The sequence below is a fragment of the Tursiops truncatus genome, chromosome 4 (assembly GCF_011762595.2).
Source record: "Tursiops truncatus isolate mTurTru1 chromosome 4, mTurTru1.mat.Y, whole genome shotgun sequence".
NCBI lineage: Eukaryota > Metazoa > Chordata > Mammalia > Artiodactyla > Delphinidae > Tursiops > Tursiops truncatus.
The window spans coordinates 51,709,927-51,736,016 of NC_047037.1; the positions used below are offsets into that span (position 1 = coordinate 51,709,927).

The window sequence follows — 26,090 nt, forward strand, 5'->3', positions numbered from 1 at the left end:
TAAATTTAAAAGTAATAATTTTTTCATGGTCTTGTAGTCATGAGTCAAGTAAGTTAAAGAGTTGAATACAAATGTAAAGTTACAGCTAGAGTGATCTGAAACGATTCTGCTGTTAAGGACATGACAGCTGAGTCGATATTAAAAAGAACTTTAAATGAATACTTCATTCAATAGCAAGGTATAACGAATACTGCCAATGCACATAAGTTGGACAATTAGCAAACTGTGGCTCTTTCAAGGTAGCAATTTATTTAACTTTCTTCATTTTGTGCCCTTAGCTGAGCCACAAAGTTTTGTTTGGATATAGAACCAAAAATCAAAGAATTCATACAAGCATATAATATCACTTTAACAAGTCTAAAGAGATACGATTTTATTAGTTGGCTGGCCTTAAATAAAGCACATGGTTACCTTTTTTTTTTTTCTTTCTTTTTTTGCGGTACGCGGGCCTCTCACTGTTGTGGCCTCTCCTGTTGCGGAGCACAGGCTCCGGACGCGCAGGCTCAGCGGCCATGGCTCACGGGCCTAGTCGCTCCGCGGCATGTGAGATCTTCCCAGACCGGGGCACGAACCCGTGTCCCCTGCATCGGCAGGCGGACTCTCAACCACTGCGCCACCAGGGAAGCCCTGCCTCAGTTAATCTTAAAACTCTTATTTTGCAAAGAGGCAATTTTAGGCTCCTGATAACATTTGGAAGCTTCAAAATACCAATTGAAGTATGTATTACTTTCAGTTTTTGGAAAGTTTAGAGCTATGGTTGCCCAATTCAGTTTCAAGAAAAGTAAGTTTGGGGATTTCAAAAGCTTCCCATAATGGCCACTGATATTCTAAATCACCTTTAGTTAGGTTGGTCCATTAGTTAGAAAGGTACGTGAGGAAGGACCATAGTTTTTGGGGTTTCTTTTATTTTTTATTTAATATTATTTTCATTTTTTTTTCCACACACACACTGTATTTTATTCTTACAAGAGATAAATAAACTGACACCAAGCATTGTAAATGGATGACCACAACAAAAGCAAAAATGATTGCAATTACCAAACACGAAACACTCATACTATGTCATAATATTGACATTCAGTCCAGTAATCCTCCACTGTAACAGCTCCTTTACTTTGCAGTGAAAATTGATTTGTATATTTTTTGCCTCTGTTGTCAATTGCATTATTATGAACTTTCATCAAATCTTTAACTGTGGTCATTTTTAAGTCTTTTGTCATTTACAGTCAGTTCTGGGTGTCCTCTGATGCTTTTGCAAATATTTTCCTATAAAAGGGTTTCATCTTCAAGGAATTCATGGAAAAGACTCTGACAAGTACAGGTTTCTGGTAACTGACTATACTGCTAAACTGAATGAATAAGCATTTTCAGAACTCTAATGGAAAACTGATGAATTCATAAAAGTGCTAACAAAAGATCAAGGTGAAAAAAAAATTAATTACATGGGACTGAGTGAACTGATGAGGATGATTATAATTTTTGTGACTTTCTGTTTGAATAAAAGGACCATTTTTTTTTTTTTTTTTTTTTTTTTTTTTTTTGCGGTACGGGGGCCTCTCACTGTTGTGGCCTCTCCTGTTGCAGAGCACAGTCTCCGGACGCGCAGGCTCAGCGGCCATGGCTCACAGGCCCAGCCACTCCGTGGCATGTGGGATCTTCCCGGACCAGGGCATGAACCCGTGTCCCCTGCATCGGCAGGCGGACTCTCAACCACTGTGCCACCAGGGAACCCCAGGACCATAGTTTTTAAACATAAAACTGGTCAAAAGGTCCCTGTAAGTGGGGCATGCTCAAAATGTTTAGTTAACTGGGATCCCATTCCTCAGAGGTTTCAACCTAGAGTAAAAGAATCATTTTCAAACAGCCTAAACAGCTCAAGCAACTCAAAGAGCTCAAACAGCCTGCAGGCCTAATACCAGCCAGTTGAAAAGGAACAGTCTAGTCCAGAGGGAGCCAAGCCAAAGTATGCTAAGTACAGCTTTAATGGAGCAGCCGAATTTGAAGGGAGTCAGGCTGAAGGCTTAATACTGCAGTGCCAATGGAACACCTCTATTATAAAAGGAATTGGGTCAAAAGCTGAACTGGCACAGTTCTAAAGAAACAGCCCCTGTTCCTGAAGGATGGGCAAAAAGCTAGGCGATTCCAGGATAAACAGCCAGCCCCGTTCCAAAAGGAATCCTGCCAAAGGTGAGCACAGTTCCAATTCAAAAAGCCCAATTTCAAAAATCAGGCATAAGTGCCAAACAAGTACTTGCATACAGAACAAAGTCGTAGCCAGAGAAGAAAGCCTTAAAATAGATCCCCAATAAGATAGACTCATCCACCAGAGGGCAGATAGCAGGAGCAAGAAGAATTACAATCCTGCCTGTGGAACAAAAACCACATTCACAGAAAGATAGGAAAAATGAAAAGGCAGAGGGCTATGTACTAGATGAAGGAACAAGAGGAAACCCCAGAAAAACAACTAAATGAAGTGGAGATAGGAAATCTTCCAGAAAAAGAATTCAGAATAATGATAGTAAAGATGATCCAGGACCTCGGAAAAAGAATGGAGGCAGATCGAGAAGATGCAGGAAATGTTTAACAAAGATGTAGAAGAATTAAAGAACAAACAAATGGAGATGAACAACACAATAACTGAAATGAAAAATACACTAAAAGGAATGAAGCAGAATAACTGAGGCAGAAGAACAGATAAGTGAACCTGGAAAACAGAATGGTGGAATTCACTGCTGCAGAACAGAATAAAGAAAAAAGGATGAAAAGAAATGAAGACATAGGCTGACATAGGAGACCTCTGGACAACATTAAATGCAACAACATTCACGTTATAGGGGTCCCAGAAGGAGAAGAGAGAGAGAAAGGACCCGAGAAAATATCTGAAAAGATTATAGTCAAAAACTTCCCTAACATGGGAAAGGAATAGCCACCTAAGTCCAGGAAGTGCAGAGTGTCCCATACAGGATAAACCCAAGAAGAAACATGCAGAGACACATAGTAATCAAATTGGCAAAAATTAAAGACAAAGAAAAATTATTGAAAGCAGCAATGGAAAAACGACAAATAACATACAAGGGAACTCCCATAAGGTTAACAGCTGATTTCTCACAAGAAAATCTATAAACCAGAAGGGAGTGGCATGATATACTTAAAGTGATGAAAGGGAAGAAACTACAACCAAGATTACTCTACCCGGCGAGGATCTCATTCAGATTTGATGGAGAAAGCAAAAGCTTTACAGACAAGCAAAAGCTAAGAGAATTCAGCACCACCAAACCAGCTCTACAACAAATGCTAAAGGAACTTCTCTAAGTGGGAAACACAAGAGAAGAAAAGGACCTACAAAACCAAACCCAAAACAATTAAGAAAATGGCCATAGGAACATACATATCAATAATTACCTTAAACATTAATGGATTAAATGCTCCAACCAAAAGACACAGGCTTGCTGAATGGATACAAAAATAAGACCCATATATATGCCGTTTACAAGAGACCCAGTTCAGACACAGGGACACATTAAGACTGAAAGTAAGGGGATGGAAAAAGATATTCCATGCAAATGGAAATCAAAAGAAAGCTGGAGTAGCTATACTCATATCAGATAAAATAGACTTTAAAATAAAGAATGTTACAAGAGACAAGGAAGGACACAACATAATGATCAAGGGATCAATCCAAGAAGAAGATATAACAATTATAAATATATATGCACCCAACATAGGAGCACCTCAAACATAAGGCAACTGCTAACAGCTATAAAAGAGGAAATCGCCAGTAACACAATAATAGTGGGGGACTTTAACACCTCACTCACACCAATGGACAGATCATCCAAACAGAAAATTAATAAGGAAACAGAAGCTTTAAATGACACAATAGACCAGATAGGTTTAACTGATATTTGTAGGACATTCCATCCAAAAACAGCAGATTACACTTTCTTCTCAAGTGCACACGAAACATTCTCCAGGATAGATCACATCTTGGGTCACAATTCAAGCCTCAGGAAATTTAAGAAAATTGAAATCATACCAAGCATCTTTTCTGACAACAATGCTATGATATTTGAAATGAATTACAGGGAAAAAAACATAAAAAACACAAACACATGGAGGCTAAACAATACATTACTAAATAACGAAGGTATCACTGAAGAAATCAAAGAGGAAATCAGAAAATACCTAGAGACAAATGACAATGAAAACACAATGATCCAAAACCTACGGGATGCAGCAAAAGCAGTTCTAAGAGGGAAGTTTATAGCAATACAAGTCTACCTCAAGAAACAAGAAAAATCTCAAATAAACAGTCTAACCTTACATCTAAAGGAACTAGAGAAAGAAGAACAAACAAAACCCAAAACTAGCAGAAGGAAAGAAATCATAAAGATCAGAGCAGAAATAAATGAAATAGAAACAAAGAAAATAGCAAAGATCAATAAAACTAAAAGCTGGTTCTTTGAGAAGATAAACAAAACTGATAAACCATTAGCCAGACTCATCAAGAAAAAGAGGGAGAGGACTCAAATCAATAAAATTAGAAATGAAAAAGAAGAAGTTACAACAGACACCACAGAAATACAAAGCATCCTAAGAGACTACTACAAGCAACTCTATGCCAATAAAATGGACAACCTGGAAGAAATGGACAAAGTCTTAGAGGAGTATAACCTTCCAAGACTGAACCAGGAAGAAATAGAAAATATGAACAGACCAATCACAAGTAATGAAATTGAAACTGTGATTAAAAATGTTCCAGCAAACAAAAGTCCAGGACCAGATGGCTTCTCAGGTGAATTCTATCAAACATTTAGAGAAGAATTAACACCCATCCTTCTCAAACTCTTCCAAAAATTTTCAGAGGAAGGAACACTCCCACATTCATTCTATGAGGCCACCATCACCCTGATACCAAAACCAGACAAAGATACTACAAAAAAAGAAAATTAGAGACCAGTACCACAGATGAATATAGATGCAAAAATCCTCAACCAAATACTAGCAAACAGAATCCAACAACACATTAAAAGGATCATACACCATGATCAAGTGAGATTTATCCCAGGGATACAAGGATTCTTCAATATACACAAATTGAAGAATAAAAACCATATGATCCTCTCAATAGATGCAGAAAAAGCTTTGACAAAATTCAACACCCGTTTATGATGAAAAAAAAAAAAACCTCTCCAGAAAACAGGCATTGGGGGAACCTACCTCAACATAATAAAGGCCATATATGACAAACCCACAACAAACATCATTCCCAATGGTGAAAAACTAAAAGCATTTCCTCTAAGATCAGGAACAAGACAAGGAGGTCCACTCTCGCCACTATTATTCAACATAGTTTTAGAAGTCCTAGCCACAACAATCATAGAAGAAAAAGAAATAAAAGAAATCCAAATTGGAAAAGAAGAAGAAAAACTGTCACTGTTTGCAGATGACATGATACTATACATACAGAATCCTAAAGATGCCACCAGAAAACTACTAGAGCTAATCAATGCATTTGGTAAAGTTGCAGGATACAAAATTAATGCACAGAAATCTCTTGCATTCCTATACACTAATGATGAAAAATCTGAAAGAGAAATTAAGGAAACACTCCCATTTACCACTGCAACAAAAAGAATAAAATACCTAGGAGTAAACCTACCTAGGGAGACAAAAGACCTGTATGCAGAAAACTATAAGACAATGTTGAAAGAAATTAAAGATGATACCAACAGATGGAGAGATATACCATGTTGTTGGATTGGAAGAATCAATGTTGTGAAAATGACTCTACTACCCAAAGCAATCTACAGATTCAATGCAATCCCTATCAAATTACCAATGGCATTTTTTACAAAACTAGAACAAAAAATCTTAAAATTTTTATGAAGACACAAAAGTCCCCGAATAGCCAAAGCAGTCTTGAGGAAAAAAAGCGGAGCTGGAGAAATCAGACTCCCTGACTTCAGACTATACTACAAAGCTACAGTAATCAAGACAATATGGTACTGGCACAAAAACAGAAACATAGATCAATGGAACAAGATACAAAGCCCAGAGATAAATCCAGGCACCTGTGGTCAACTAATCTATGACAAAGGAGGCAAGGATATATAATGGAGAAAAGACAGTCTCTTCAATAAGTGGTGCTGGGAAAACTGGACAGCTACCTGTAAAAGAATGAAATTAGAACACTCCCTAACACCATACACAAAAATAAACTCAAAATGGATTAGAGACCTAAAGGTAAGACCAGACACTATAAAACTCTTAGAGGAAAACATAGGAAGAACATAAATCACAGCAAGATCTTTTTAGATCCACCTCCTAGAGTAATGGAAATAGAAACAAAAATAAATGGGACCTAATAAAACTTCAAAGCTTTTGCACAGCAAAGGAAACCATAAGCAAGATGAACAGACAACCCTCAGAATAAGAGAATATATTTGCAAATGAATCTACGGGCAAACAATTAATCTCCAAAATATATAAACAGCTCATGCAGCTCAATATTAAGAAAACAAACAATCCAATCCAAAAATGGGCAGAATACCTAAATAGACATTTCTCCAAAGAGGCCAAGTAGCACATGAAAAGCTGCTCAACATCACTAATTATTAGAGAAATGCAAATCAAAAGTACAATGATGTATCACCTCACGCCAGTTAGAATGGGCATCATCAGAAAATCTGTGAACAACAAATGCTGGTGAGGGTGTGGAGAAAAGGAAACCCTCTTGCACTGTTGGTGGGAATGTAAATTGACACAGCCACTATGGAGGACAGTATGGAGATTCCTTAAAAAACTAAAAATAGAATTATCATATGACCCAGCAATCCCACTGCTGGGCATATACCCAGAGAAAACCATAATTCAAAAAGACACATGCACCCCAGTGTTCACTGCAGCACTATTTACAATAGCCAGGTCATGGAAGCAACCTAAATGCCCATCAACAGACGAATGGATAAAGAAGTTGTGGTACATATATAGAATGGAATATTACTCTGCCACAAAAAGGAACGAAATTGGATCATTTGTAGAGACGTGGATGGATCTAGAGACCGTCATACAGAGTGAAGTAAGTCAGAAAGAGAAAAGCAAATATTGAATATTAACGCATATATGTGGAATCTAGAAAAATGGCACAGATGAACCGGTTTGCAGGGCAGAAATTGAGACACAGATGTAGAGAACAAACGTACAGACACCAAGGAGGGAAAGCAGTGGGGGGGGGGGGGGGTTGTGGGGGTGTGATGAATTGGGAGATTGGGATTGACATGTATATACTGATGTGTATAAAATGGATGACTAATAAAAACTACTGTATAAAAAAATAAAATTAAATTAAAAAAAAAAAAAACAGATCCCCAGTAAAACCTGGAGGACTTCTAAATGCAAATAGAGCAGACACTTTAGTGGAGAAAAACTTACTCTTCAATTCCAGGGCTGGCGAGTAAAGCAGTGAGTAACAACAGGCTCAATGAGGGTATCACACTTGTTTGCCACCAACCTGGAAGTCATCAAGGGTCTTCTCTTGATCCCCATGCAGGCTATCAAAAGGTTGACCTAAAACAAGTAGACTGCCAGCTATTTCTGCAGTAAAAATGGGTTTGTTTGGGATCAAGAGAGAATTGCTGTTTGGGTCTACAACCATGGCAAGCCACATGCAAGTCCCCTCACAGCAAGGAGAGGAGAACTTTTTTAAAAGGGGGAAAAGGAAGCTGGGAGGGCTGTAGTAAATAAAGAGTCCATTGGAGGAATTGAGAGTTTGAAGTAGAGTGGCTTTTCACTGGCTGAGTTGTGAGAGTCTCTCATTGGCTGAGTTCTTGCCAGGCAAGGAAAGTTTTTGTTCTTCCTGCTGAGCTCTGCTATTGTCATAGGGCATGAGCGCTTTCCTTTCTGACCTCCCAATTCTATTTTAATTGAGGTTTCTTTTCATTAATTTTAGACTGTTCTTCTCCTTTTTTCTTCAATTGCCTTTTCCACTCTATCAGTTTAGATCTTTATAATGTCTCACCACCTCCATTCTTTCTATTATTCAACATATATTTCTTTTCATTATTAAATTCACTATAAAATGGAGCTTTGAGTACTGGAGAAATATGAATCTCAACTTTTCAAAAATCTTCAAATATTCTACACTGTTTTCTAGTTGAGCAGATCTCCTCAGTTTAGCATTTAGGGCGTTCTAAAATGTAACCTCAAATTACGTCAGGTACAGTGATTCTTAACCATGGGGCATCATCAATAAAAATGTGCATACACCTATATATGCAAAGAGTTGCGTATAATTTTATGCACCAGTCTTGGAAAAATACCCCTGCTCTATACCGTCATATCCTGCCACTCTGCCACACATACCTTAAATTCCAACCATATTAGACCACGAGCAACTTGAGGACTGACAGTATTTATGCAAAAACACATTCTCATACACCCCATGATACTATCCCAAATATCTCCACCAGGTAACTTGGCCCCTAGAATATCTCCCTTGAGGTCTTTCAGAATGTTTTCATTCTCTTTATCTGCCCCCTGTTACCTGTTACCTGGATAACTTGGGAACATCTGGGGAAGATAAATGTCTTTTTTCAGATTTTAGTCTCTGCTATTCTTCCTAAAGTAAATTATGCTATTCTGGTGGGAAATAAATTTTTACTAAAGAACTTGGATTGTACTCATCTTGATGAACACAGGCTTCAATTTTATTTAAATTTGATGTCTATCTGATTCACGTCAACTCAAAAGGGTGTTCTTTGATGTCTTTTTATTTCTGTTTTCCAGGTTTCTTGAGCACAGGGGATCAGGCTGCAAAAGGAAACTATGGACTCCTTGATCTCATACAGGCTTTAAGATGGACTAGTGAGAATATTGGATTCTTTGGTGGTGACCCCTTAAGAATCACTGTTTTTGGATCTGGTGCTGGGGGTTCATGTGTCAATCTGCTGACTTTATCCCATTATTCTGAAGGTAACCGTTGGAGCAATTCAACCAAAGGTATTATGCAGGTTGCAAATTTTGACAAATTTGGTGTCTGCATGCCACGACCATCAGTAGTATGTGATGCTCTGTATATATTTCTCTGTTTAAACTGTTAGGTTGAACTCAATAACTGTTTACAACTTTGTTTCTTCAGCTTCTCTATGCATGTTTAAATTTTTGTCAAACTCTTTTCTTTGTCTCCTGTGGAGCTTGGTATGGATGCCCTTTCAAACACACTTCAGAATAATTAACATTACACTACTTTCCTCTCCTCCAAAGGGTGATTTTGGGGAGAATCAAAGATGTTCACAGTTCTGTTATCTCTGTTTATTCAGTAATCAAAATCAAAGACAAGGGTTTTTTTTAATTATTTTTTTAATGCAAGGCTTGTATATAATCTATTTTCTAGATAGTAGATGTTTTAAACCCTTTACTAGGATGAAGATAATACGGAGGCAGTTGTAAGCTAGTTTGTCTGGAAACGTGATTTTCACTTGTTGTCTGAGTAGAGAATGGAGTTTGATTATTTTGCATGCGTGATCCAAAATTGTCAAAGCATCAAGGTCACTAGTAGAGCTTTTGATTAAAAAGAAAAATATGTTTGAATTTGTGCTTTTTCTATTTTCAACTCCAAAAGTGTTCATTTTTTTTCCCCTGAAGGCTGGCAAAGCAGCATGGAGCACTGAGGGTGCTTAAATCCATGAAATATTGTTCTTGTCTCCATTTTCTGGCCTTGACATCCGTTTTCCAAAATGCCTGCCCAAGGCTTATCATGCTGGTCTTGATGGAATCCCATTTTACCATGAGTTTAGTCACCCATTCTTAAAGCATTATTAACTTGAAATATCCACAAAAGTATACACTGTCAATTGTAATTCATGAAGCTTCTTAATTTGTAAGACTGAGTTTTATGATATGAGCAACAGACATAGAATATTTGGTTTTGGTATCAAAGACACATTAACGTGGAATTTCAAAATAACAGTCATTAAATGAGTTTGTATATTTGGAGGATCATATATTATTATAGACTTAATTTATAGACATAGTTTATGTAACATCTCATTTGTATTAGTAGAGTTCTGAACCGAGATGACAAAATGACACATGTGTGAGAACTCTTTCAATTGTATAGAGATTTTGGTCTGTAGTGAAATGACATTTTGAAATAACAAACTTCGTTGCTGTTGTTTTTCTTAATTGAACAGACTAGACTGTTCTAGCCTGAGGACTATACTAACGCCAATACTTATCTAGGATAACACTGGACAATCTGTTCAGACTTCTTAGGATCATTTGGTCTCAAATGCTCTTTGTGCTGATTTTTTCTAAAACTTTTTCTAAATGTAAAAGTGAACATGGGCATCAAAGCCATTTTCAGCCAGTATAACACTAGCATTGCATAAAGAGATGAATCAATTAGTTCATCAGCTAGCATTGCTATTCATCAACTCATAATATGGTAAACAGTGGCAAATGGCTATGCAAACAATTGAAAATATAGCATTCCATCACACTCTTCAAGGAAATCTGTCCATGCCTGGCTAGATAAATGGACTTACGTTTGATCTAGTCATAAGTTTATCTCTATTAGCAAAGCTGCCTGAATTGACCAGGAGATGCCCAGAAGAGGTCTTGAAATCATCAGGCTAATTTTATCTCCATTGCAGACATAGACTTTAAGGTCTGGGAACTTCCCAGAGCTGCAACAATGCTCAAGCCTGTATCTATCAGGAGTCAACCACACATAACAAGCACTCTCGCTGACAACAGAATATGTGGTTTTTCCCAGTATCATCTAGATGGCATATTTCAGACTATATCAAATGTGATGTGTATTGTCCTTAAAACCTTTTTTGATATATTTAATTAATGTCATTAAGTCCCTAAAATGGGAAAGAATCTTATAGAAGTCTTATTTTAGCTATAAAGTTTTTAAGCCAATATTTTTTTAAGTACAATATTTTTAAGTACAATATTTTTAAGTACAATATTTCTCTGAGCAAATGTTGACAAACACATAGCCTATATAATTTTTTAAAATTATTTGTATTTATATTATTTGCTCTGGCAAACTTTGCTCTAGCAAACTGAAAATATGTTCATAAAGATGTCAGAAACCAAAACAAATTTAAATTAGTATTGTTTGACTTTTTGAATATTTTTATAATTATCTAGAAACATATTACAGACATTTTGAATACATATATGTGTTTGGAGAAAAAATGAAAACTTTGCTTCTAATTCAGTCATTACTTTAACACCTCTGTGAAAGAGTTCTTACACATTAACACATATGAATGATTGAGCATGTGTTTGAATAACTGAACTACAAAGCTGTATTTGGAAATTGACAATAAATGTAATTTCTTAAATAAAATAGATAAATTATATTTTTAAAACAAGAATTTTATTAGAGAATACCTTAATAAGTAAAGTTCATTTATAAATTTGAATGGTATGCAGCTCTTATCAAGCTGCATATGGGACCATGATTTATAATTCTTAAATGTAATTAAGTGAAAAGCAGTGGACCATGTACTTTTCATCTTTTATGATAAAATAAAGCAGTGCACATTCAACAGTGGAGAAAGTTAAATCACCCCCCCACTAAATCCTTCTGCTGATGGCTTTTTCTTTAACCTAGTGAAAATACTTCAAATGTTATAACTTCTTCTGAAAGATGAATATTCAGCATACTATGTCTGACATAAAGAACTGGAAAGAGTATGTCTAAAGTAATATTCTGTTTCGTGTGCCTTTAGGGCCATCCCCAGGGTATTAGCAAATACCCAGCCCCAGTAGTTATGTGAGGTCTGAACAATTTTTTTTCAGATAAAATCTGATTAAAACAAACACACAGAGCCATTTTGAAGAAATGCTTGCAGCCAAATTGGAGGAAATATACTCAAAAGACAATACAAAGTCTGATGATGAATTAAAGGGGAGAGAGTTAGCCGCATCTGGTTGGCTATGGTAACAGCGTAGGTGTTTACATGCTGAGCAAATAAATACTTGGGCCAAGTATTTCCACACTCTCCTTCTCTCCTTGCTTACTGCTTTTTTGAGACATTGCACAATTTAGATCTCTTGATCCCAAAGTAGTTGCTACTCAAAGCAGAGGACTAATGTCCACCTCTCGAATTCATTATACCCTGGGGATGACTTTATGTACCTTCTCTTAAGCAAAACTGTCTCTATCTCCCTGTTTCTTGAGTCATATCTGGGACATGTCTCAAATATCAGATTTTATTGTTTTACCACAGCATTATTCAAAGGTCATCTGAAACTCTTTGTTGTTTTTTCCTATAGGACTTTTTCAACGAGCAATAGCTCAAAGTGGAACTGCCCTTTCCAGCTGGGCTGTTAGTTTCCAACCTGCAAAATATGCTAGAATGTTGGCCACAAAAGTTGGTTGCAATGCTTCAGATACAGTAGAGTTAGTGGAATGCTTACAGAAGAAGCCTTACAAAGAACTTGTTGACCAAGATATTCAACCAGCACGATACCACATAGCCTTTGGACCTGTGATTGATGGTGATGTAATACCAGATGATCCTCAGATACTGATGGAGCAAGGAGAGTTTCTCAACTATGATATAATGTTAGGAGTTAACCAAGGGGAAGGGTTAAAATTTGTTGAAAATATAGTAGATAGCGATGATGGTATCTCCGCTAGTGATTTTGACTTTGCTGTTTCTAATTTTGTTGATAACTTATATGGATACCCTGAAGGCAAAGATGTTTTGAGAGAAACCATTAAATTCATGTATACTGACTGGGCTGACCGTCATAACCCTGAAACCAGAAGGAAGACATTATTAGCTTTGTTTACGGACCATCAGTGGGTGGCACCAGCTGTAGCTACAGCAGATCTTCACTCAAACTTTGGTTCACCCACATATTTCTATGCCTTTTACCATCATTGCCAAACAGATCAGGTTCCAGCTTGGGCTGATGCAGCTCATGGTGATGAGGTTCCCTACGTACTAGGAATCCCCATGATTGGACCTACAGAGTTATTTCCTTGCAATTTCTCCAAAAATGATGTGATGCTGAGTGCAGTCGTAATGACATACTGGACAAATTTTGCTAAAACTGGGTATGTACCTAAGGAATGAAGTTTGCTATAATTTAATTAAAATATCCTCTTAAGCACTTAAAAAATACATATTTTGTGTCCAAATGATTTAATTTAATAGATTAATACCAACAATACATTAAGTTCCTTTATTCAAAATTTATATTTGTGGTGTTTCAAAAAAATCACTGCTTTATTCTTCCTTTGTAAAGTTTAAGACAGTCATACCTTTATTGCATTACTCAATAATTAAATTTATCTTGTTTTTTTAATTACACAGGACTTATTATTGTTATTCAATAGTGACAAATATTTTATAAAGACTTTTCAATTTACAGTACTGTATGCCTTTTGATCCTCCCAACTACCTTGTGAGGTGAGCAGCTCAGATACTATAATCCCATTTTACAGAAAAGGGACGATAGGCTACGAGAGCTTTACCTCGATATTCATATGTTTAGTGTACAGCAGCATCAGGACTCAAATCCTTACCTGCCAATTCCAAATGCCAAGTTTTTTCCAATGCTGTCTCTGCTAGCTTGCCTATGAGACAACTCATATGTACATGAATTTTTAAATCTTTGGGTATATAGCAGCCCGTGGGTAGACAGAACAAGAATGTGAGATTTACTTATACTACATTATCATCCAACAACCTGCCTGAGCTGGGATTGATATTTCTAAATTGACCCAAGTTATGTTAAAACACAGTCTAAAGCCTGGCTGAGTTCACCCTCTTCAATTAGATGTTAAACCAGTATTGTTTTGATTTTTAAAAGAATAAAACAATTTTTTTTCTCATAATTTCTCTTTTCTAGCGACCCAAATCAACCAGTCCCTCAAGACACAAAATTCATCCATACCAAACCCAACCGCTTTGAAGAAGTAGCATGGACCAGATATTCCCAGAAAGACCAACTTTATCTCCATATTGGATTAAAACCAAGAGTTAAAGAACATTACAGAGCCAATAAAGTAAACCTCTGGTTGGAGCTGGTACCTCATCTGCATAATCTCAATGACATTTCTCAGTATACCTCGACAACAACTAAAGTGCCATCAACTGACATCACTTTCAGACCTACGAGAAAAAATTCTGTATCTGTCACATCAGCCTTTCCCACTGCCAAGCAGGATGATCCCAAACAACAACCGAGTCCATTTTCAGTGGATCAAAGGGACTACTCAACAGAGCTGAGCGTCACTATTGCAGTTGGAGCATCACTGCTGTTTCTGAACATCCTGGCCTTTGCAGCCCTGTACTACAAAAAGGATAAGAGGAGACATGACGTTCACAGGAGATGCAGCCCTCAGCGCACGACTACGAATGATCTGACCCACGCACAAGAAGAGGAGATCATGTCCCTCCAAATGAAGCACACCGATTTGGATCATGAATGTGAGTCCATCCATCCACATGAGGTGGTTCTTCGGACCGCCTGCCCCCCAGATTACACACTAGCTATGAGGAGGTCACCTGATGATGTTCCCTTAATGACACCCAACACCATTACAATGATTCCCAACACTATACCAGGGATTCAACCCTTACATACATTCAATACATTTACCGGAGGACAGAACAATACTCTGCCCCATCCTCATCCCCACCCCCACTCACATTCAACAACCAGGGTATAGCCAGATAAGAGAAGCAAACTCTATTTTTTTGATGGATTGCAGTAAAAGATTACTGAAGATTCCTTGGCTTTCAACCTACAAGACGCTTACTATTTAAATAAGGAGGAATACTATGTGAATATACATATCAAGAACTTTGGGGGCTTTGAAAAAAACATGAATTGTACATATATACACAAATCAACTTTAAAAATGAATTTCAATTGCTTGAAGCAATTGTTCTGAATGATACTTTTTCATTCACATTCAAGAATTAATTTTTTGAAGATTTATGTTACATGATGGAATTAGGCATGTGGAACACCAAACAGGAAAGAACTATGTCTGAAATATAAAATATAAAAAATTTAAAAAACAACCATGAATATGCACAAGGGACACACCAATGGAATGTCAGCTAATTTTCACCAGTTTTTATTTGGAGCTGTTTTATTGTGTAGACCATATTTACATATTTGGATAAGTACACAAAGCACCAATGCTGTTAATGGCCTTAGCGGAGGCTCATGCTGAAATTTGCCAGTAAAACAACGAAGTTTAAAGACTGGCAGGTACAACATTATCACATAAGTGCTGTCAGTATAAAGTTGTGGGGATAAAGGAAACTGGATATTTTTAGCACGATGTGCATGATAATTTATATGCTTGGTGGCTGTGCTGCTGATTAAGCTGTAATTAAAATTCTTCTCATCCCATTGGAGTTTTTAATAGAAGCTTCCTCCATCAATTGGCAGAACCTAAAGAAGATTTTAAGGGGCAAAAGTAATTACAATAAAATAATTCACAGTAGTTTTGATAATAGATGGAATTAGTTATGAAAGGTATTTGAAGAAACTATAGGTATAGTGGTGAATACTCGCTGATATGAATCCCAGAAAAAAAAAATTCCTATATTTTTAATATTCTTTTCATTCCCATCTAAGTACTTCATGGAAATATAACCCTAATTGGACATGTGTTACAGGATCTATACTTTGCTGTGGTTTTTGTTACTCTGTATTTTGTTCCTTTTGGTAAGGTGAAGTGTGTCCAAAGAGTTACTTACTAGTCTTTTATGATACAAGGATGCCCCAAATTACCACTCTGATCACAGTTCTCAGTTCATTGATTTACTCATGTTGCATGACAAAATGTTTACTAATAATAACTCAATATAAAGTTATGTCCCTTCTCACGTCACTTATCTTTCTCGCTGAGGTTCATTCACTGGAATTTATTCACGCAATCTCAGTAGAGTGCAACGTAGATGCAAAACCTAAAAGGAGAGTCAACACCTGGAGGATTTTAGTCTTACACATGCGTGTGATTTTAAATGAATATTCTAAGACCACAGGAAACTCTTCATCCCCCTGTTGTTTACCAGTAACAGTATATCACAGACCTTTCCAAATGTTTGTATATGTAATCAGATGTACATTTGTATTAAAAAAAATTGAGATGGACTTAAAGAGCACATCCTGATAAATACTTTCTCTCTTACCTGTACTATATTTCTATTAGACTAAAGTTATGTGATTTTTTTTTACATTTTTTCAGATGACTAGCAATTTTGATAGTTTGTAAGATAATGCAAAGAACTTTCTCTGACAAACTAACTGCAGTAACAGAAACCTTTCTTTTCAGTTACTCTTTTTCAAGAATGAAAGCTTATTATACAAAAAAAAATTGTATACTACTTGATGGAAACAACTTTGTACATCTTGGCCATGTCACTGGTCATTGCGTGAAATAAAGATAATAATGACTATTAGTCCAATGCTAAGAGACATGATCTTTGCTCATTAAAGAGCTAAAATGTTTATTGCTGTTTTGTCTTTTTTTAAAAAAACAAGAACAACAGAAAAAGAAACATGACTGTCTCAGAGAGTCATTTTTCCAGACAAGTCAGGTTTTTGAAGACATATAGGTAACTTCTACAGAAAACACACCATGTATTTAAAGGCAAGTCTCATCTAAGATGAAACTGATGAAACTTTAATATTTTGAATTTTTAAGCCCAGGAACTCATGAAAAAAATACTAGCTTTGTATTTTTAAATACCTCTTATGTGAAAGTGGTGTGGAAATAAAATGTGCCAATTGTTTTCAGTTAGAAACACAGGTTCCAATTCTGATCATCAAGGAACAGGTCTATTGGAAATAAATGTGCAATATTCATGAAATAGGATAGCTAGGTTCACAATATAAGGGTGATTAAATTATCATAAAGTAGTGGTTAGAAAGTTATCCTTCTAAGAAAATTTTAAAGTGCTGAGCAAGACATTAAGCTAACACTAAAGATAAAAATCTTTTCTTTCAAGGAATTTGTTTACTTATAATTCCCCCTCCCAATTATTAACTATCAGTAAAATGTAGATATTGCTCCGTAACTTCAAATAAAAATCTGTTAGAAGCAAAAAGTCTTCAAACTCCAGAGCAGTCTACGTGCAGTTTTTGCCTGATTGGTTATGCTTTTAGACTGTGAACTGCCAATGTAAACAAATAAAAAGAATTGTTTTAACATCTGAAATATTGTTTAATCAGAAACTGTCTTTTACTGTATTGATTAAACAAAAGATAAAAACAGAAATAGAAATGACAACAAAATAAGATATAAATGAAATCTTTCACATGCATTACTTCACTTAGCAAAACCATTCTATTATATTTTAATGATGGCCATATTTATATCTATCTACCTATCTGTTGCTCTAAACTTATCTATTACTTGATCTACATAGCTATACCATAACAGACATCTATTTTATACTAATTTAGGGAAATGATTTAGGAAAACAAAGCATAGCCCTATTCTTTTTTTTAAAATTAATGTAGCATCAACTTTGTGGAAGATAAAGCAGCTGTAGGTTTTATTACTGTTTCAGGTCGTGATGAAGTCATTGTGAATGAGTGTTAGTTGCTAGATTTATAATTACAACAGCTAGTTTTCTGAATGTAAAATGATGTCCCACAATAAAAAGAACATTAAGAACTGTTTTTAAAGCTGAAACATAAATTTTAAATGCAAGAAATATTTTGAATATTGTTATGAAATTTTACCCAATATGTTTAAAGTATATTTATTTAGATGATAATTTTCTTTAGGAAAAAAGTTGCAAAATTGAAAGAATATTCCTGTCATCACTTATTACTTCAGATTTTCCTGCCTCTGATGAAACTGCAAATAGTCAAGGCTGCTTACAGTTTATACAAACATTAAGCCAAAATTGACTTTATTTCATTGTCTTGCTAGTATACAAAATTCTTGCCAAATGTTTTCCAACAGATTAATGTTGTTTTAGAGGATGGCATTAGCAATATAAGAGTGACAGATCTCATAGTTTTAAATTTTTATTGAATATGTTGACTGTGAACAAAATCTAGTTGACTGCTACAGATACATCATGAGTTTCACTATTAACTTTAGGAAACTGGAAAGTCATTTGCTAAAGCATTAAAAATACCCAATTTGAATCTGGAGAGATCATGCTAATAGCTCAAAGTAGAAAATCTGAGTAAAGTATAGATTATTTCATTCTTCATTTCAAATTTAAAAGTTGACCATAATAATTCTTTAATTCAATTTTTTTATCTGTATAACATAAAAACAGCAACAAATTTTTTTAAAAAACGATCAACCATACGTAATACTAAAGAAGAAAACAAGGATGGCACTAATCTTCTTACAGAAAAGAAATACCAGAACTCAATTGTTTTATCTATAACATATTATTCTCAGTTATTTCACCTGTTGGCACACTTATACTGACACATGTTAATGTAATGAAAGGATTCAGAGAATGTGGTTTTGTGTTCCAGCTTTAAAGACACTACTACATAGAAATTACTGGGATTCTTTTCTTTGGCGAGTTTCACAGAAATATTTTCATAGGGCAAAATGATGAATGGAATTCTTAGGAAGCTGTCGAATATGGTGGCAGTCCTTTGATATTTGTTTTCTTCTGTGTTATTGGCTCAAAGTACTGGCCTTTCCCTTCATTTCTAGTAATTAGTTGTTATAGACTATCACTTTTTAATATGAGTGAAAATTAGATAATTTGGTTATACATGTGAAACATGCTCCCAAATAAATTCAATTAATGGGCACTTCCCTGACGAGATTTTGTTATCATTCATTTAATTATCTTGTCAAGCTTTTTGTTACAACAATTGTTTTGGCTTTTGAGTCAACAAACTAAGGAAATTTCTCCAACAGCCTTATACCTCTCCTGCACTTGATATAACAGCATACACTTCAAATTTCCATCAGAAGTCTCTAAAGAAATTTCCTACTGATGTGAAACATTTGGTAACAAACTTGATTATTTTTCATAAGCATTCTGATATTACTTTATTCTGGCACTTTGCTGTATTTGTATGCAGGCCAGAAACCAGTTTCATTTGAAAAGGGTTGTAGCATCTACAGACTGGAATAACCATGTGCAGGGCATAAGTGCCTTTCTTTCTAGAATTTTATTTATGAACATTATTGTCTTTTTTAAATCTGCAGATCCTAATAATTCAATTTAAAAGTTATAATAGGGTGACCATGTTATAAGTTAACAATAAGAAAATTTTATTTAGAAAGGTCTTTTCTTGCATTTACTTTGATTTTTGTATGTTATCAAATGGGTCCAAATGACTTCTGGAAAAGAGCAAGGTGAATTTTTGAAAAGCAACAGTTATTTAGGAATTTGATTTAATTGTACGTGTGGAAACTTAAATCTCTAGCAAACTTAAACTTTTTCTGCCAAATAAGTAATTTTAATGTAAAAGAAGTCTGAAGTTGTTAGGGACAATCAAATCAGACAGGTATATAATTTTATCTAGTCAACCATCATATATACCATGTGGTATATATAGCCTATGAACTATATAGTTTGTAGGATATTTATGATGGCCCTTTCAGACTCATATATTTCCAAATGACATTGTATACCTCCCTACATATGTATTAGTGTGATAGAATTTAGTCCTCTATGAAAAGTCAAGCCAAAGTGCTAGCAGTTTTGTGTTGAAATGAATGATGACAATTAGAGCTTTAAAGAAATTTGTAAAAGTACAGTAACAAAAAATCAGCAGATGAAATTAAAGCAGAGGAACTATTTTTGAATGCCGTTTCCAGGATTGATATCTATATTAGATGGTGTGTTTCAAAGGATTTTAGTGTTTTTGATTCATCCTTCTCTGCACTCGTATCATTTAGCAAATTAATGGGACATATGTCATGTTTTTTGTAACAAAAGGCCATTGGGTTGTCATGATTCAGTTTGTGTTTGGACATCCATGGATTTCATTAAAAACAGGTTTATTATCATGAATAAATATTGCCATGTTTTCCAAGTTGTGTTGACCATTTTTAAACTCAGAAATAATTTCATCTCTGTTTGACACACACAAAAACATTTCCAAGATAAATGTTCCCTTGCAACTCCTTTCTCTTGACCACACATGTGCTGACAGTTCTGATTTCATGGAAACAGTATTTTATGGTCTGTTCACCTCTTGGTGAAGGCAGGGAAAGAATTTGGAGGGCAAAAAGTTTGGGAACTTGGATACAGTTGTTACACAGCTTGTCAGAAAAGAGAGAGGAAAGTGGGAGGAGGAAGAGAAAAATGAAAAAGGGAAGGACTGAGGAAAGAGGGAGAAAGAAAGGAAGAAAAACTTCTCAATTTTTAATTAATGACTTCTTGCCTCCAAATAGTTTTTTTTTTCTAAGCAGAGATATATGACAGTTACTCAAAAAGAGCACAAAGGGATTTAAATAAATCCCTTTAAACCATAATCTATTGTCCTTAGAGAAGAAGATTCATAATGTTTAGGAAGAGGCACAAAATTTAATCGTTGATACAAGTCTTTGTCAAATTGTGTCACTAGAAACAAAAATAAAATCTAGAGATATGTATTTCTCGTCTTGTACAATCTAATCAATAATGATCTCTGTAGGGAAGACTAAGTGAAGTGTGGACATCTCTCATCTGACTATCATCCAAGATAAGAGTACAGTAAACAATTAGGACATCATAGAATTTCCCCATGCATGGTCTAAAGACCAATATTTTCAAACTGCTAAATAGAACTGTCATGGCCTTGCTGGTCTCTGTGACCACATATAGCCATCAGTACCAAATAAACAAACAGTTCAAAAACACATTCTAAGAGTTTCACTTTCCACAAAAGGATTTTGATGTTTAGTAGGATTTCATGTTGTTTTATATGATTACACTTTTTCATTACATTTTTACATTTCCTTACAGGTTACAGAATGTTATTTTTGAGTTCAAAAGAGATGTCCCAAATGTATTCTATAAATGTTCATATGAAAGCAATCTTTTCTAGTGGAGTGCCATAATTTGAAGTACTTTCTCTACTGCCCCCATCCTGGAGAGTTGCCTTGAATCTCCCCTTAAACATTTCTGTTTCTCTCCTGAAAACCCTCAGCCTCACTCTCAGAGCTGACTTCCTCTGCACTGCCAGAGATCTCCCCACCAGTTCCTGCAGCTTCCATTCCCATGCCTTCTCCCATTATTATGTATGCCTCCTTCTTCAAGGATGTAGAATTTGTGGGGAAAGTCTTAAGGTGAATTAAATAAATGGTGCTTCGGGCAGGTTGGAAGCTAGTGATCACCAATCAAGCAATGAGAGGAATTAGCCATCCATTCACTCAACAAGTGGTGCCCAACGTGTGCCAGACAATGTACTGAGTGTTAGACACATGAACCAACTCTGTGATTTACCCAATAACAATTATTGCCACACTAGGAATAGTTTTAAACACTTAAACTACTCAGATCACCTTTTGTGCTACCAACTATATCACATCATTTTGCAACATCTTGTTTTATCTATTTGATAGGTCTAAAAATAGTAAAGATAAAACAACATTTGTTCAGTTCCCACAATATTATATGAATTCTATTGAGCAAGTCCATCAACAGAGGCAGGTGTATAATAATGCTTCCTAATAATAAATATGGCCATATCTGAAGTCACCCTATATTAGGCCAAAATAGATCATGGAATACGAAATACTCAGCTTAAAGCTCACCTGATCCAACCACGTAACTAATTCCTTAATCCTCTACTACAATCCTAACATGTGGTTGTGAACCCTATCATTGCACAATACCATGAATCAGGAATTCTAAAGCAGCTGGCTACGTTTGGGACCATTTGGACTTTCTTCCTTATACTGATCTATTGTTCTTTTTTTCCCCCTAAAAGTCATAAAGTCTCCATCATCTGACTTCCTTTTAAATATTTTAAGACAGTTATTATATCTTCCATGAGTCATTCTCTTCTCAAAGGAAGAATTTCTATTTTCAATACACCATTCTGAACACTTTTTTGAATATCCTACCAAACTAAGTTTCTCAGGAAGTATGATGTCAAGAGTTGAACATAACAAATGTTTCAAGTATAGGTTGATCTTTACTTCACAGAACACCACTATAAGTGTCCTCATTGTAGAAAATATTTTTTAAAATAAAATCTATGATAGTATCATCTTCTTTAGTGGCCATAGCACACTAGTAATTCAGGCTGAGACATACTCCTTACTAAGACTCTTTAAAATCTTACACATACAGCCATTAAGGAAATTCTACCTTCACCCTGTCCTTGATAATTTGAGTTTTACCTCATCTTTAGGATACTGAACACTATTAAATGACACTTCATTAGATTCAGCACATTGTTCTAGCCTATGAAGTTCTTTCCATTCAAGAGGAGTGAAATCCATTAAAATGATGAACATCCTTCTATCTTTACCCAGATCATTAACAAAAAATACTGTCCAGAGTTAAGTTGAGGACAAAGCTCTGGAGTAATAGGAATAGTAGTATGTATAGTACTGAGAACAGCAATAGATATATTTGCTGAGCACTTGCTATATTCTAAGTTCTGTATTTACACCCCACAACAAACCACCACACACCACCCTCACAGTACCTATCAATCATTTTCTATGCACTTATTCATTAATTCATTCTTTAAAAGATACTTATTAAAGATCATTTACATACAAGTCACTGAGCTATTTGTGATAGAAAAGTGAATAAACTATAGCCTTTTTCACCCATTACTAGCAACCAAATGATTAATTCTTCATCTTGTTTACACACATAGCCTGAGACATTATCAGATAAAAAAATATTTGAATGACATCATAGTCATCTTTAGTAAGAAAATTGGGGTAATTACCCTAGAACTTCTATTTGAAGATTTCTGAGTGGCTAGAGCTTTGTGGTAAATGGTAGAAGATATCACAAAAAAAGAATGTGGTTTTGCCACTTCAATATTTTCCCCAATTCTTACACTAATCATCTGTCATAATTAAGATGCTGGCTTAGGCAAGACAACTGTACTCTTCAAATGGGATCATTTAATAGAAAAACTACTTCATGAACAAAGTAGAAAAATTGAAATAGTATAACATATTTTACAGTGAAAAGTAAACATCTGTCTCACTTCAGATCTCAATTCCTTCCCCAGAAACACTGACAGTTACTAGTTTTTATATATATTTCTATGAATATTCCATTCATATATGAACAGGTGCAAATGTGCATTGCCTATGTCTGGACGTGGAGAATATGTATATATTCTTTTTTAACTTATCTGGAAATGCTCCATGGGAGCACAGTAGGTCTGCTTTATGAGATAACTGAAGTAAATAAAAATAAGTTTCAAATTTATCCATGAATCCAAACTACTCTAATCAAAATTGCAGCAGAGTATATTTGTTTCTTTCCAGACCTTAGAGGGGTAAATGTCAAGAATGACCAAGATCATTTTGAAGCAAAAGAATAAGGAGCAACAACTTCACCTACCATATTTCAAGAGTTACTAATAAGCTGTGGTAATTAAAACAGTGTAGTATCAATTAAGAGAGACAGATGGAGAAAAACAGTGAACTCATAAATAGATCAATGAAAAAGGAGGAATTTGGTGTATGCCAGAGTAACATTACAAATCAAGGGGAAAGGAAAAATTCTTCAGCTAACAGTAGCTACCTACATGACAGAAAATTATCTCTATGTCCTACTATACACAAAAATTAATCCCACATAAATTAAAGATAAAAATATGAAAAGCAAACTTTAAATGTTTTAGAAGAACACATATGAAAATATTGTCACATCTTGAAGTAGGGAAGAATTTATTAAACAAGAAATAAAATAGTATAAACTATAAATGAAAGGTTAAGAATTGAAATTAAAATCTCAATACCTCAGATAAGATTTTTTTAATGATGACAAGCACACACTGAAAGTAAATATTTACAACATATGTAAGCAATGAAAGATTAATTAATGAGTTGAATAGAAATCTCCTGTAAATAATAGGAAAATAACCCACAAGAAAAATGGCGCTGATGAAATATTGTGGATTGAAAACATGTCTTTGTTTCTTCCCTCTCCCTAATCCTCACAAAAATATGAGAGATGAAAAATACATAAATCCATCAGAACAAGAAGAATAGAAGAAGAGATTACAGATTGGGATTTCTATAAAGCTTCTGGATGATAAAAATTAGATAAATTAAATGATATTAAGGAAATAATACAAACTATAAATAATAACATAAATCAGAATTAGAGAGGTTAAAAAGTGCCTTAATAGAACTCAAGAAATAATTGTAAATAAAAGAAACAATGATTTCAAACGTGAAGATTAAATTGAAAGAAACACAAGAGCAAAGAATGCTTTAAGAAACTTAAAAAATGCCTCAAGACAAATAGAGGTAAAAAGGAGAAAAGGTCCAAAAATAAAAAAGAAAAGAAAGAAGAAAAAGGATTCAAGTATAAATGAAAAATAAGGAGGCAAACAAGACTCAACATATGTGTATATGGAATCTTCCAAAAAGAAAACCAAAACAGAGAACAAAATAAATACAATAAAAGTATAATTACAGAAAATTTTCTCAATGTAATAGAAAAAGATTTGAAATTACATTTTGAAAGGATGTACTGAGTATCTGAGAAAACTGATAAAAAATGACTAACATTAAGACATATTCTATTAAGATTATTGAATATCAAAGAAAAAAATTCTTTGGGCATTCACAGCCAGGTAAAAAGATCAAGTCTCTTATGATGGATAGTCTCATAATATAATTAGGTTATCATCAGAGTTTTCAAAAGCAACGCTTTATGCCAGAAGAAAATCGAGTAGCATATGCAAGACGCTCAAGGAAGAGAATGCGAGCCAATGATTTTTATATTGAGCCATAAACTAACTTTACTTAAGATACAAGTATGAAGGCCATAGACAAATCATTAATGACATTCAAGAGCTTAGGGAATATTGTTTCCATGAACACTTCTTGAGAAATTTAGCAGAAAGTGACCTCAGACAAACAGAAAGATGACACTGATGTAAGGACTTATGATGAACACTAAATATATATTCACTCAAAGAACTATGACTAAATGAGGGTTATAAGGTAGAGAGTACATTAGACAATGGCTATATACTTTGACAATGTAGACATAATACATTTATAAAAAATGTGAGAATAGGAAAATCATATGCAAAAATTTTCATTACTTTCAGTAATCATATTGGTGTTGGTAATAGTGCTACTGCTACACTGAAACTGTTACCTGTTAAGAGGGATACAGCAAGTGAAGAATATTGTGATATGCTAATTCTATCATCCCCACTGTTTTGAGAACCAGCAATAGTTTTTTATGGAATTTTTGAATTTTATTTTATTTTATTTTTTTATACAGCAGGTTCTTATTAGTTATCCATTTTATACATATTAGTGTATACATGTCAATTCCAATCACCCAATTCATCACACCACCACCACCCCCGGCCGCTTTCCCCCCCTTGGTGTCCATACTTTTGTTCTCTACATCTGTGTCTCAATTTTGCCCTGCAAACAGGTTCATCTGTAAAGAACCAGCAATCTTAATGTAGAAGAAAGGATATTCTGATGCAAGATAGAATAGGTTAAGTAAAAGCCCTGTGGTTTGGATTTTAAAGTAGAAGTGTCAGAATAAAAACTAAAAAAAAGTTAAGCAAATAATGACCTAGCCAGTAGCAATGAGAATCTCCAGAGCTCACATTGTGGTCTTGAAATAAGTCACTACTTTAAAAGAAAATCACAGGGAGAGAGACAAAGAAGGAGAGAGGGAGAAACAGAGAGAGACACCTGGGGAACAAACTGTCCGAGATGAATCTGGAACATCTTGTCAAAGACTTCTATAAATATATCAGAAGGACTCAGGAGCCTCCTTGAAGATCTCACTATCTAAAGATGGGACGATTTGAGTATCAATAAGGATCATTTCAATTGATTGAAACAAATCAAATTGAAATCCATAAGTCAATAACAGCAAAAAAAAAAAAAAACTCTTCTGTCACTTATGGAGGATAACTGGAATTCAACTCAT

General features: G+C 34.9%; 1 protein-coding gene across 4 annotated transcripts in view; it reads left to right on the forward strand.

Moving 5' to 3' along the window:
* NLGN1 (neuroligin 1) overlaps positions 1–16,506 on the forward strand; it is a 725,888-nt gene extending 709,382 nt beyond the window's left edge. For 2 of the 4 annotated variants that reach the window (XM_073803913.1, XM_019946036.3), the window contains 3 exons: positions 8,788–9,000; positions 12,298–13,087; positions 13,885–16,506. In XM_073803913.1, coding sequence (XP_073660014.1) covers positions 8,788–9,000; positions 12,298–13,087; positions 13,885–14,707 — 1,826 coding nt within the window. In that variant the 3' untranslated portion in view covers positions 14,708–16,506. The remainder of the gene's footprint in view (positions 1–8,787; positions 9,001–12,297; positions 13,088–13,884) is intronic. The other 2 variants (XM_073803914.1, XM_073803915.1) reach the window with 1 other exon arrangement.
* Positions 16,507–26,090: the final 9,584 nt, after the last annotated feature.